General features: G+C 36.4%; 1 protein-coding gene across 1 annotated transcript; it reads right to left on the reverse strand.

Annotated features, from left to right (window-relative positions):
* Positions 1-6,071: 6,071 nt before the first annotated feature.
* Positions 6,072-7,037, reverse strand: LOC140519554 (olfactory receptor-like protein DTMT). The gene has a single exon (XM_072632682.1). It carries the CDS (start codon positions 7,035-7,037, stop codon positions 6,072-6,074), a length of 966 nt encoding a protein of 321 aa, XP_072488783.1.
* Between the last annotated feature and the right edge of the window lie 7,290 nt (positions 7,038-14,327).

Genomic DNA, 14,327 nt, shown 5'->3' on the forward strand with positions numbered 1-14,327 from the left:
AATGGTGTGAGGACAGAAACTGAATGCTGTGTGGGAACAGCAAGGAGCCAGTTTATTTGAACTGAAAAGTTCATGCGGGAGAGTAATTAACCTGGAGAGACAGATTGGAACTAACTTCTGAAGACCTTTAAATGCTAACATGGGGAATTTGTATTCCACTAGAGTTTATCAAGTAGAAGAGATAAAAACTTTCATCAAGTACCTGTTAAATGTCAGTTACTGTGCTAGGTACTTTACAATAACTCTGGGATATAGGTGCTATTATCTATATTTTACAGTTAAAGAAACTGAGGCAAGTATTGTTCCACCCACATAACAGAGGTTAAGTGACTTGCCCAGGGTATACAGCTAACAATTGTCTTATGTTGGATATAAACTCAGGTCTTTCTGACGCCAGGACTCATTTTGACATCATTTTAGTATATGGTGTGAGATGTTCTATACCTAGTTTCTCTGCAGACTGTTTTACAGTTTTCCTAGCAATATTTGTCACACAGTGAGTGTCTTCTTCAAAAGCTAGCATCTTTGGTTTTATCAGACACTAGATTACTATGGCAATTTACACCTGTAAATATCTAATTTATTCAGCTGAGCAGCCACTGTATTTCTTATCCTATACTGGATTGTTTTGATGATTACTACTTTGTAAAATAGTTTGAAATCTAGTACTGCTAGCCTCCCTTCATTCATACTTTTCTTCATTGATTCTCTTGATATTCTTGACCTTTTATTCTTCCAGATGAATTTTATTTTTTCTAGAAATGCTTGAAAATCCTTGGTTTCATTAAATGTCCATTCTTGTTGTCCTCCCACAAAGGATTCTGCTTAATTTTTTTGGGTAGATTATTCTTGGTTGTAATGCTACGTCTTTTGACTTCTGTAATATCATATTAAAAATCCTTCCCTCCTTTATCATGTTGGCTGCTAAAAATTGTGTGATTCTGTCTGTGGCTTTATGGTTTATTTCTGGCTGCTTATAGTATTTTCTCCTTGACCTGGAAGTACTGGAAATTGTCTGTAACTTTCTGAGAGCTTTCATTTTGGGATCTCTTTCAGGTGCTGATCAGTGGATTCTTATAATTTCTATTTTGCTTTATGGTTCTGAGATATCAGTGTAACTTTCTTTTATGATTCCTTGAAATATGATGTCTTGGCTCCTTTTCTTATTATGGTTTTCAATTCATCCAGCAATTCTTAAATTATCTCTCCTTGATCAACTTTCCAGGTCAGTTGTTTTTATGATAAGATAGTTCACATTTTCTTCTATTTTTTCATTCTTTTCACTTTGTTTTATTGTTTTTTAACATTTCATGGAGTCCCTAGCTTTTGCTTGAGCAATTTGTATTTTTAAAGCATTATATTCTTGAAATTTTGTAACTCTTTTACCATTTGGGAAATTTTGGTTTTTATGGAATTATTTTCTTTAGCATTTTTGTGCCTTTTTAAAAATGAAACTGTTAATTTTCTTTTCATAATTTTCTTACGTTGTTCTCATTTTCCCCCATTTTCCTCGATCACTCTTATTTGATTTTTGAAAGAATTTTTTCTTTTTTTCTCTTTATTTGGCTTTTGCAGAATCTGAAATTTTTTTGAGGCTTTGTTTGTGGATATTTTTGAGTTGTTTTCTTCTGAGTTGGTGTCTTGAGCTTCCCTGTCACCACAGTAGATTTTTATGGTCTAGTTCTTTGTTGTTGTTGTTGTTGTCTGCTCATTTTTATAGTTTATTTCTTGACTTTGAACTTTACGTTAAAGTTGGACCCTGCTCACTTTGGAGTAGTGTGGGGGAACTGTCCAATACTTCAGGATTTTTAATACTATTTTTTTTTTTTACAGCTGTATTTAGGGATCTCTAAATTTTCTTTTATTCTAAAGTGGCATCATTTAGGGGGAGATGTGGTCGCTGCTCTTCTGGTTCATGTACTGGTCCTTACCCAGGGATCATTGCAGCTGCAATTGCCAGTGCCCTTCTCTGCTCTGGAACTGTGACCTACAACTAGGCTCCCTCCTCTCTCTCTACCCTGTTATGGCAACCAAAGTCTCTGCTCCCTAGTGACAGTAAGAGCTTCTCTTCTTCCTGAAACTGTGATCTTGATCTGAGTAATAGGCAATGGAGCCACCAAATTGTGCATTGTTCTGTGTCCAGTGCCAGCATTAGCCACAAATAATCTATTTCTGATGAGTTGTCCAGTACCCTTACCTTTTCTGGGCAATGGGACCTCCTAAAAGTGCCTTTGCAGTAGCTGCTATGATGGCAACCTCCAAGGTTCAACGTTAGTTGTGTCACCATTCAGAGTTCTCTGTCAGCCTCCACACCAGTGTCATGGACCGTTTCTTCTGACTCCCTAATTTATCAGAGACACAGAGACAGACAGAAAGGTAGGAAGTAGTTTCAATGAGCATCTTCCCTTAAACCAGTGAGGAATACTGGTTATTCACTCAAGAAAGGACTTTGAGGAACCAGAATTTATCCTTTAGTCTTCCATGTTCTTTAAAGTTAGATCCTGCTTCTTATGCATCTATGCAGAATGGTATGCTTCAGTCTTTTTAAAAGTATAGATTTTTATATCAACTGTATTTACTATTCTACCTTAGTAAATACCCTTTGCTAAAAAGTTAATTGACGTCTACTGGTAGATTAGAATAGGACGCACAACAATGAGGGGCTTGTGACAATAGTACTAGGAGCTTAGCCCTCAGAGTTACCCTTAAAACTCTTAGAAGAGTAGTAGTTACCACCCTCCAGGGAATCTGACCAAACAGTGTGAATAGAAGTTTGGGAAATGGCCCCAGCATGGTAGCTATGATAGCATTGAAAAAACTTTACTAGTCAGAAGTTAGGCTTAGGGAACACATATTGCCAATGAAACTCACTCAACTTAAACATTGCAGGGTTATTTTTTGTGTGTGGTGTCATCTTGCTTCTCCTTCTGGGTGCAATTTCTGCTGGGTAGATCACTCTAATGACCAATCCGGATTGGCTCTTTTGGGACTCCCTACTGGGTGATTTGTTACACTGCAAGATAATGGCCACTGATAATGGAGAGAGAGGAGAGAGAAATAATTTTTCCTACCTTTTCTGCACTGGAAAAGGTACTAGAGAAAAGTCAAGGACAATTCACTATTAAGATCTGATTTCTTCCTTTCCAGCTCCATTGCCAGAGATGACCTTCTTTTCAGAGCTTTCTCATACTTTCTGAGGCCACTTTCAGCCAGTCAATGCCTAACTTCCTTACAATTCCATCCAATTTATTATGGAATGTCTTTACCTCCCATAAATGGTGGTATTTATACTTCTTACACTTCCTTTATAATGGCTAATCAAAACCTGAAAAAGGTTGACCTTTTACAAGTCATGAATGGTCCATTCCAAGTTTTATACCTTTTACATTTAGCATCTGTAAATAGGTTATTCAGAGTCAACTTTCATAACTGTTCTAAGGCATACGATTTGTCCATTGTATTTTAAATTTTCTTTAAGTGGCTTATGAGGACTCAGCTGATTCCCCAGTTAAGTATTTCCCACATAAGAATATGAGGTAGTGCAATGTTACAGTGTGAACTTTCACCCACCAACTCTTTGGTTCATTTAGAATATTCAATAGTATATATACATACATACATACATACACACGTATACATTCACACACACATATATATGTATGTTTGTGTGCATGTATGTGTATATGTGTATGTATGTCTTTATCTCTATATATCTATAATGATCAATAGACACTCTATTGAATGGATGCATTCAATGGAAGCAGATATCATATTAAAAACCAGAATCCTACAACATGTTGTTTACAAGAAACCCATTTGAAGCAGAGAGACATACATAGAGTCACAGAGTAAAGGTCAAAGATGGAAGCAGAACATATTATGCTTTAGCAGAAGTGAAAAAATGGTGGGGTAGCAATCTTGATCTCAGATAAAACAAAAGCAAAACTAGATCTAAATAAGAGAGACAGGGAAACTACACACACACACACACACACACACACACACATCAAATGGAATGGCATCCAATTTTTTTTTTTTTTTGGTGAGGATACTAGATCTTTCCTCAAATTTATTTTTTCTTAAAGATATTTCATTGTTCCCAATTACATGTAAAGATAGTTTTCAGATTCATTTTTGTAAAATTTTGAGTTCTAAATTTTTTTCCTTTCCTAAGTTCCCTCCCCTTTCCTCCAGATAGCAAGCAATCTGATATTGGTTATATGGTTATGGGTTATATTTGTACAATCATGTAAACACTTTTCCACCTAAGTCATGTTGTGAAAGAACAATAAGAATAGGAGGGAAAAACCTTGAGAAAGAATAAAACAAAAAAACCCCAAGCACAAGTGAAAATATTTTGCTTTGATCTATATTCAGACTTCACAGTTTTTTTTCTGGATGTGCATAGCATTTTCTATCATGAGTCCTTTGCAACTGTCTTAGATCCTTGCATTGCTAAGAAGAGGTAAGTCTATCAAAGTTAGTTATGGCCCAGTGTTGCTGTTGCTGTGTACAATGTTCTGGTTCTGTTCACTTCACTCAGCATCAGTTCATGTAAGTCTTTCAAGGTTTTTCTGAAATCTGCCTGCTCATCATTTCTTACAGAACAACAGTATTCATTGTCTTTCTACTCTAGCTTGGGAAATGATAGGTTGTTAGTTTGCATTATTATTTTTATTATACCATGTATTCTCATCTCTATTTTAAAGAACTGTGCTACAACCCTCAGTATCATAGTTCCAGGGAGAAGAGGAGTTTGCTTCCTGCCAACATTTCCTTGAAGAGAGAAGGAAGAAGAGGAGCATAAGAAGGAGGAGGAAGAGATTGAGCAGGGATGAAGAAACCAGAAGGGATGGGATCAAGTCCGTGTTTGGATGGTCATCTTTATCAACTGAGATTAGAAGGAAAGAAAGAAGAAAACATAAGACAGTTTGAGATACATAGGGGGTAATACATATCAGATGGCCTTAATCATCTTAATTAAGTACAAAATATATAGTAAAAATATGATTCAACAACTTAGTGTCCAGATAAATTTTGTCAGAATCATACAACCACAGAATTATGGCATTTTGGATTTGAAAGGGAGCTCAGTAATCCTCTAGCTCCACTTACGTGCTCCCTCCAAATCACCTTTACAATAATATTATTTAAAATAGTTCATTAATTTTTTGACAGTTTAAGTGTAAAGATTAAGGCATCAAATCTTACCTAGATATTTACATTTTTAAATGCTGCTTTTCTATAATCTTTTCAACGTAATTTTGTTCTGTGATTCTTTGGTATGGGGGAATTCATGATGTGGAAATTAATTTAAACAATGGAGAAAAGCAACTCAATGGAAACTTATGCTCTTAGAGAGTTGTCTTGGACATGGTATGTTGAATAATAATGTTTAAATTAAATTGTTTTCTTTAAGAATTCCCTTCTCTTGTCAAAAAACCCCTCTGATGATATTCTCATGTCCAAATATATTTATATTTGCATCATAAAAAAGAGTATTCTTAAACATGTACATGAAGAAATGCTAAATTAGATAATTTAATAATATAGGAATATGGAGAAGGAATAGATTAGTCAAGGATACTTGAGAAGACATAAGGGAACACATGTCTAATACAGGAACTAATGCTTAGTAAGTATTCAACATATTTTTTATAAAGTGATTTAAAATATATCAGTGAAATGGGATTTGAATTGGATTGTAAAGGGTAGAGAATGTTGAGGAAAGAAGGGGAGAGATCTTTAACTGGGAAGTGGGGTAATAGTAGAGATAACAATAGAAACTATGATGAGACTAGTCTGGTTGTAGCACAGAGTATTATGTAGAGGAGCAGGGGGAGAGAAGATAGGAAAAGTCAATCTTGGAAGATTGAACAGTATTTGAGTAGGAGAAGGCTGTAATAAAAGGGGCATTTAAGGAAGAGTACTCTTGTAATGCAGGGTAATGGGAATGAATGAGAGGAAATGGAAACAAGGAGACCATATTGGATATTTTTGTACTCTCCACATTACTATTATACTATGAATTCTCATTGTTATTGTAAAGAATTGTATTAGAAGCCTCAGTATTACAGTCCTAGAGAAAAGGGAAGTTTTCTTCCTTGCAGGAGTTTCTTGAAGGCCTTTTTCATGTCTTGATTCCTCAGACTATAGATGAAGGGGTTCAGCATTGGTGTTACCACAGTGTACATGACTGACATGACTGTCTCCTTTATTATGGAGTTGTTGGCTGAAGGGCACAAGTAGAGGCCAATGACTGTCCCATAGAAGAGAGAGACCACTGTGAGGTGAGAGCCACAGGTAGAAAAGGCCTTGTGGATGCCTCTGACAGAGGGCACCCTGAGTATGGAAAAGAGGATACGGGCATAAGATGTGATAATTATCAGGAATGGCACAAGCAAAAGTAGCACCCCCATGACAAAGATTGCCAGTTCATTTGTCTGTGTGTCTGAGCAGGCCAATTTCAGTAAGGCAGATGTATCACAGAAGAAGTGGGGGATGATGTTGTTGGCACAGAAGGATAATCTGGACATAAGCAAGGTATGCAGCAAGGCATGGAAGGCAGTAAAGACCCAAGAAAGCACCATGAGAGAGCTGCATAGCTTGGGTCTCATGATGACCGTGTAATGCAGTGGGTGGCAGATGGCCACATAGCGGTCATAGGCCATGGCCACCAGCAGTAAGCTCTCCAGGTCTCCAAAGAAAAGGAAGAAGTACATCTGGGCCAGGCAGCCAGGATAGGGAATGGCTGGTTTCTTGCTCTGCATGTTTACCAGCAGTTTGGGGATGGTCACAGAAGAGAAGCACATGTCAGAGAAGGACAGGTTGCTGAGGAACAGATACATGGGTGTATGTAGATGGGAATCCACATGAATCAAGAGGATGATGAGCATGTTTCCAAGGACTGTAGTAAGGTACATGGCCAGGAAGAGAGCATAGAAAGGAGCCTTCATCTCTGGTTGGATAGGCAGGCCCAGGAGAAGAAACTCAGCGGTAAAGGTTTGGTTTCCCTTTTCATCATGAGCTTCCTTCATCTGAAAGTAAACAAAAATACCTATTTTTTAATTAAAAATTCAGTCTATGCATTTTAATGAATATAGAGCTATCTTGAGGCTCACTTCCTCTTATTTCATGGTTGGGAGAAACCTTAGAAATCACCAAATTCAACTCCTAATTTTACAAGTGGATATTGAGAACCAGACAAGTGATTTGATCAAGGTCTCATAATGAATTAAGACTGCACTGGGATTTGAACTCAGAACTCCTGATTCCTAATCCAGTTCTCCTCCCACTTGTCTGTTCTTTCTTCATAGTTCATCATCTCATAGGAGCAAAAATTTGTGATTAGGAGGGAAGTTAGAACATTTAGGGGCAGGACCTTTTATGCAGAGGGACTCCAAACCTGCTATTATACAGATGAGGAAACTGAGGGTCAAGGATTACTTGTTGAGAGTTCCACAGATAGTAAGTATCAAAGGTCAGATTCAAAGCAAGGTCTTCTTGACTCCAGTTATAATTCTCTATCCATTCCCTTTCAGTTAAGATCTGTCAACTATGTTTGTTTTATTCCATAAATTAATAATAAAATAAAATGAATTCAAACCCAACCAAACCAAGAGCTGAGTCACAATGGAACAGGCTACCTTAATAGGCAGTAACATCCTTTTTCTACAATCCAGTCTAGGCTGGGTTGACACTTATTGGGGATGATGTAAAGGGGATTCCTAGTCCATTAGGGGATAAAACTAGAAAACCTAATGAGTAAAGTTATGAAGATGCACATTCTTCTAAGATCTCTTCAAATTCTAAGATTCTCTGGTTCTACAAATTTCATCTAATCATCTTCCTATTAACCACGTTCCTCTTTAATTAAGTGCCAGGTGCACTTATAATAAATAAATAATATGTAATACATACTTATATGGTAAATGTGTTATATGTAATAAACAAATATAATAAATAAATCCACTGTAAACAAATTCTCTGCCCTAGATCATAGGACTCTTTATCCTACAAATCACTGTCATAAGTAATCTGAGAAGGTAGTACATCTGGGCTACAAGAGTAGAGTAGACTAGCTGTGACTTCTGTCTCTGGGAGAGAATCAGTATGCTTTCTATAACTGAGCGACTGTAAACCTCAAGCAGGGAGAATTATAATTTTACCTCTAATCATTCTGTGACAGTGGAGTGATTATTTTCATTTAACAAAGGGTAGAATATCCCTTTCCTTCCACCCACCCTTCAAACTGTTCTTCCCCCTCCCCCAGGTAATCTTACAGTCTATGATCTAGATGAGATCAGAGAATGATAGCCTTTCTGTTTTGGAAGCTCAGAGGTTATCTAACTAATTGACTATACACGACAAGAATATGGAATTCACATATAAGAAGAATTACCTTTATAACATGCCTGGAAAATGGTGATACAAGCTCTCATAGAAGATTTTCAGTATTGGACAGATTACTACGTTCCAAGGAAGGTCACCCTATTGTTGGTAGATTCTTTTTTTTTTCTCCTTCTGATAGAGTCTTAATCCAGCCTCTGAACTAAGAAGAGAAAATGGAAAGGGTTTTGATTTGGAAGTCAAGAGATCTGACTTCTAATCCCATTTTAACTCCTTTTTCATTGTGAGCTAATTTCTTCCCTTGGCTGGCCTATTTCTTCACCTGAAAATAGAAGTTGGACTAGATAATCACCTTTATTTCCTTCTACTTCTGATGTTAAATGGTTCTATGAAATAATAACAAATGTTTGTGTTAAGTAGATTATATTTATTTTAAAATGAGTTTTTGGGAGTAATTATTACTATTTCTCATTCTTCTGAAGCAAAATGATCATGACAAAAGAAATCATTTCTTAATTTCTTTTCCTCGTCATTTTATCTATTTGTTAAAAGCATCAGATCCCTGGATGTTTCCTCTTCTTGGACACATATTAATGTAGTATGTTAATGTGTTATTAATATATTGTTAGTCTATTAATATATTATACATGTGGAAGACATACTCTAAAGACCTTGTGGTTTGATTGCACTGCAAGATCAATAGAATAAAAATATAATAATATATTAATATCTATTAATAGTAATTATATATAGTATATTAATACATCCATAGTAACATATTAATGTAATAATGTAATGCAATATAATAGCAGTCAACTCACCAGCATATTCATATACTTCAGTTTCTGTTTAATCACACTAATTTATCTGTTCTGCAGTTACCTGTAATGTACAAAATCCCTGAATTTCTGTTGCATATGTATAGTCGCCGACATAGCTTATTCCATTTCAAATGAGGAAAAAAGCATTTTCCTCACATTGAGTGAAACTTTCTCTTTTTGTAACTTTCATCCATTGGGTCTGATTTTGTGCTTAGGGATTAAGCAATGCAAGTCTAACAGCTCTTGTAGAAGCATCATTTTAAATATTTGAAAAAAGCAATAATTTCCTTCTCCTGTTCCCTTAGCAATGCTCCTATTCTTCAGAATAACTATTTCTAGTTCCTTCCACTGTTGTATATAGAGAGTGTAGTGGAAGAAAAAGTGAATTTGCAGTCCATGTAGTCAATATCCTGACTTCGAATCCATTTAAGAGTCTTTGGGAAAAGACTGTGTAATTGGATGCAGTAGAAAGAATTTATGTATAGCTTTGACTAGATAACCTCTGAACTCCATTCAAACTTTTATATGATATATTTTTGTGATATTTACATGGTTTTTAATCTAGTCTACCTCCTCTCTATATGCATTTTGCTGCTGTCCCCCTCTTCAATGTGGCATGTAGACAAAAACATGATACTTCTGTTGTGATCTGACCAGAAAGAGGACTGAAATTGGAGGCCTCTCTCACTTTCTACTGTAATTTTGTGATTGTATTATAAAATCACATTCCCTTTTGATTGTATGATGCCATGTTTGTCTTGTATTGATCTTGCGGTAAAATCAAACCCTAAGGTCTTTGGAGTATGTCTTCCCCATATTATATTTGTACAGGTGATATTTCAAATTGAAATATGATACTTTACACTTTTCCCTATTAAATTTTATATTCTTAACTTTATGTCACTGTTCTAGCCTATTGGGATTTCCTTGGCTAGAAATTTATCAGAGGTATTAACTATCCTTTCCATATACTATTAATTATAGATGTAGTAAGCATTCTGTCTATATCTTTATTTTGGTCATTGATAAAGGCTTTGAAGAGAACATGGCCAAGAAAAGAATTCTGAATTATTTCCCTATAGAGTTCTCCCAGGGTTGATTCAGTCCATTAATCCACACTCTTTGGGCACAGTCATGTAATGACTTCTGAACACATCTAATTTTATTACCAGCTAGTTTATATCTCTTCATTGTATATACCAAGATATCATTGAGATTATGTCAAATGCCGCAGAAAAATTATATAAAAGTGTCTATGGCATTGTATTTATTTAGTCTTTTATGAAACCTATCAAGAAAGGAAATGTGATTAGTCTCAGTATGATTTGTTCATAATGCAGCCTGTAATGAAGAGCAATTTTCTTCATAAATGCTCAGAAAGCATTCCACTATCAATTCAAATTTTCTAGCATTGGAAGCCAATCTCGTTGGCCTCTAATTTGAAGAATTCACATTTTCTTTGTTTCTTTGTTTCTTCCTTCCTTCCTTCCTACTCTTCTTTTTCTCCGTCTTTCTGTCTTTCTTTCTTCCTTTCTCTTTCTTTCTTTCTCTCTTTCGCTCTCTCTCTCTCTCTTTCTTTCTTTCTTTCTTTTTCTTTCTTTCTTTCTTTCTTTCTTTCTTTCTTTCTTTCTTTCTTTCTTTCTTTCTTTCTTTCTTTCTTTCTTTCTTTCTTTCTTTCTTCTCTCTCTCTCTCTCTCTCTCTCTCTCTCTCTCTTTTCTTTCTTTCTTTCTTTCTTTCTTTCTTTCTTTCTTTCTTCCTTCCTTCCTTCCTTCCTTCCTTCCTTCCTTCCTTCCTTCCTTCCTTTCTTTCCTTCTTTTTGAATATTGAGATGTTTAACCATTTCTTCTTACACAACATGACCGTCCACCCATTCTGAAACTTTAAAAATTATTCAATAGTGATACCTAAATTCTTTCTCAGTCTCCTGTGATACCTCAGACTGAAGAACAATCTAACTGCTCCCTATCATCTTCTTGTCATCTTGGATTTTAATTCCATATTTGAAGTGAGTCCTAAGTTGCCACTTTAAAGCTTGGGTACAATGAGCCTCATTGGTTAGTGTTCTGAGATGAAGTGTGGCATTTGATTTTAGTTGATTCTGAGCACACATAGATCCTGTGCTGAGTTGACTTCCACCATTGGAGGAGTAGAAGAGAAGGCTAATGTTAGGATACAGAGGATGACACTAACTCCTCCAACCTAATCACTCCGTGAAGTTCCACCTGCACTTTTCATTGCAGTCCTATTAATCTTATCCCAGGACCTGAAATCTGAGAGATAGTGGGTAAAAACCTCCAGACGTAAGAGTAAGGAGGAAGAAAGAGAAATCACTCAGCTTTTTTTGGATCACAGACACCATGCATAGGAAAATTTGAATTAACTTCAAATTAACAAATGTTTTATTAAGCATTTAATTATTTTAATGTATACATTCACTCTGCTAGTTCCTGAGGACACAGAAACAAAACAGGTCCTGGCCTTTTAGGACATTTTATTCTATTCTTTATACTCTGTACATACATTCGTAACATGTAATGAGCATTTATATAGCACTTTAAGTTTTGCAGAAAAGTGAACTAATATTACTTCATTGTTATGCTCACAATATCCCTAGGAGGCAGATGATATTATTATCTCTGTTGTATAAGATGAGGAAACTGAAACAAAGGTTAAGTGATTTTTCTGAGAGTCACAAAAACAGTAAGTTTCTAAGGACAGATTTGAATTGAGGTCTTCCAGAATCCAGATCTAGCATTTTATCAATTGTTCTCCCTAGCTCAATGTAATAATAGCATGTAATTTCGAATGGGCAACTAGATGATCTAGTGGATAGCGTGTTGTGCCTGAAGTCAGAAAGCCTCATTTTCATGAGTTCAAATTTGGCCTCAGATTTACTAGTTGCGTCCTTCGGCAAGTCGCTTAACTCTGTTTGCCTCAGTCATACGTAAAATGAGCTGGAGAAGGAAATGACAGTATCTTTGCCAAGAAAACCTCAAATGGGTTCATGAAAAGTCAAACATGACTAAAGTGACAGCCACAAAACTAAGTGTAGAGAACATTAACTTTTTTTTTTTGGAGGGGGAGATAGATGAGAGAAAGTTTCATGGAGGAATTGAATTTTGAAGGACAATAAGGTTTCTGACAGGTAAGGTTAGGAGAGAGTGTATTCCAGGTATTGGTGATGATTTATGAGAATGCATGGAGATGAGAGAGAGAGAGAGAGAGAGAGAGAGAGAGAGAGAGAGAGAGAGAGAGAGAGAGAGAGAGAGAGGGAGAGAGAGAGAGAGAGAGAGAGAAACTGTGTTTGGAGAGAATTGGGTAGTCCATTCAGGCTGGAGCACAGAGTATGTGAAGGGCAGTGATGTGATAAAAATCTAGAAAAGTAGGTTGGAGCCAGATTGTGAAGGGCCATGAATATTATAGCTAACTTCCCTTATGGCTATGAAATTTGTATATTATCCCAGAGGTCATATCGAGGTATTTGTTGATCTTTGGAGGAAAGCAAAATCTTTGGGGAAGAAATAAATATGTTGCACAGGACTGTGGGTCACATCATATTTTACAGTGTGTAATCCAAACACTAAAAATCCCCATCTCTTCCAAGTTAGTAATGATAACATTTGAAAAGTGCTTTTCAAATATCAGTTCATTTGATACTCACAACAACTCTGTTAAAATGGGTATTGTTCTTCCCATTTTATTGATGAGGAAACTGAGGCAGGTACAAATTAAGTGACTTGCTCCAGGTCACGGAACTCATTGTCTCCCACTTTACCTGGCTGTCTTGAGTGGGTCTCCTGGCTATTCTTCTTGTTTCCTGCTTATCTGTGACTTTGTCATGTCTCTTTCATATAGGATGTTTCACCTTCACCTGCTCTCCCCTTCTTTGATGTCTCAGCCACTTGGGACTTTTGGTCTCTGGGAAACTTGTTAGTGACAGACATGGAATTTCTTATGTCTAGGTGCCTCTCTCTGGCACCTAGGCAACTAGGAAGATCTCTCTGGGACATACTTCTTAAGTATTTAGGGTATTATTTATTCTCTTAGCTGTCCCCTGGGGCACAGAAAGTCAGCATGATTCCTCTCTTCCTGACCATTGTAGACTGGCTTGATTAGGCTTGCAGTTGTTCAGCTAACCTTTTCATTTTATTTCTCGATTATCCCACCTTTATTTTCTTTTGACTCCTTGATCCTTGACCAATCTGTGAGTACCTCATGACTGAGGTTATGTCTTTTCCTTTTTCTTATTCAATCTCTCCAAGAATGGAGATTTTGAATTATAGAAAACTGTTGTAGTCAACTGGAGAAACATAAAAAATGTGAGGATGACTTCCCTTAAGAAGCTTCGAATCCAATATAGTAGAATGAATTCATCAACAAATATATATGTTAAGTACTGTGCTAGAAATTGAGCAAATAAGGATAAAAGTCAATCAGTAAATACTTATTAAGAACCAATTATGTGCTAGGTGCTGTGTTGAGTGCTGGATATAGAAAGAAAGGCTTAAACAGTCTTTGCTCTCAAGGAACTCATAGTATAATGACGAGACAACATATAAGCACCTTTCTACAAATATGTTATATACAGTGCAAATGGAAATTAATCAATAGAGGGAAGGCACTAGAATTAAGAGGAAATTAGGAAAGGTTTCCTGTTGAATGTGGTATTTTAGTTAGGACTTAAGGAAGCCAGGGAGGTCAGGTGGTATAGATGAGGAAGGAGAATATTCTAGGCATGGGAAACAGCTAGTGAAAATGACTAGAGCTGAAAGATGGAGTATCTTGTTTGAAGAACAGCAATCAGGCCAATGGTACTGGATGAAAGAGTACACGGAGGGAGGAATATTAGGTGTAACTGAAAATGTGGAGAGTAATGGCTATGAAGGACCTTGAATGCCACACTTGGGATTTTACATTTGATTCTGGAGGTGATAGCGAGTCACTGGAGTTGGTTGGGGAGGAGGTTAGGGGTGATATGGTCAGACCCGAACATTTGGAGAATCACTTTTGTAGTTGAGTCCAGGATGGAGTGTAATGAGGAGAGACTTAAGACAGGCAGAACCATCAGTAAGCTATTTTTATAATTTAGTCCATGTGGTGCCATAAGTCTGCATCAGAGTGGTGGCAGTTTCAGGGGAGAGAAGAAAGGGGTGTAT

Source organism: Notamacropus eugenii, chromosome 1, assembly GCF_028372415.1.
Source record: "Notamacropus eugenii isolate mMacEug1 chromosome 1, mMacEug1.pri_v2, whole genome shotgun sequence".
Classification (NCBI taxonomy): Eukaryota; Metazoa; Chordata; class Mammalia; order Diprotodontia; family Macropodidae; genus Notamacropus; species Notamacropus eugenii.

Bases quoted from the DNA above. Each gene is read 5' to 3' on its own strand.
- LOC140519554 (XM_072632682.1), bottom strand. From the start codon at position 7,037: ATGAAGGAAGCTCATGATGAAAAGGGAAACCAAACCTTTACCGCTGAG.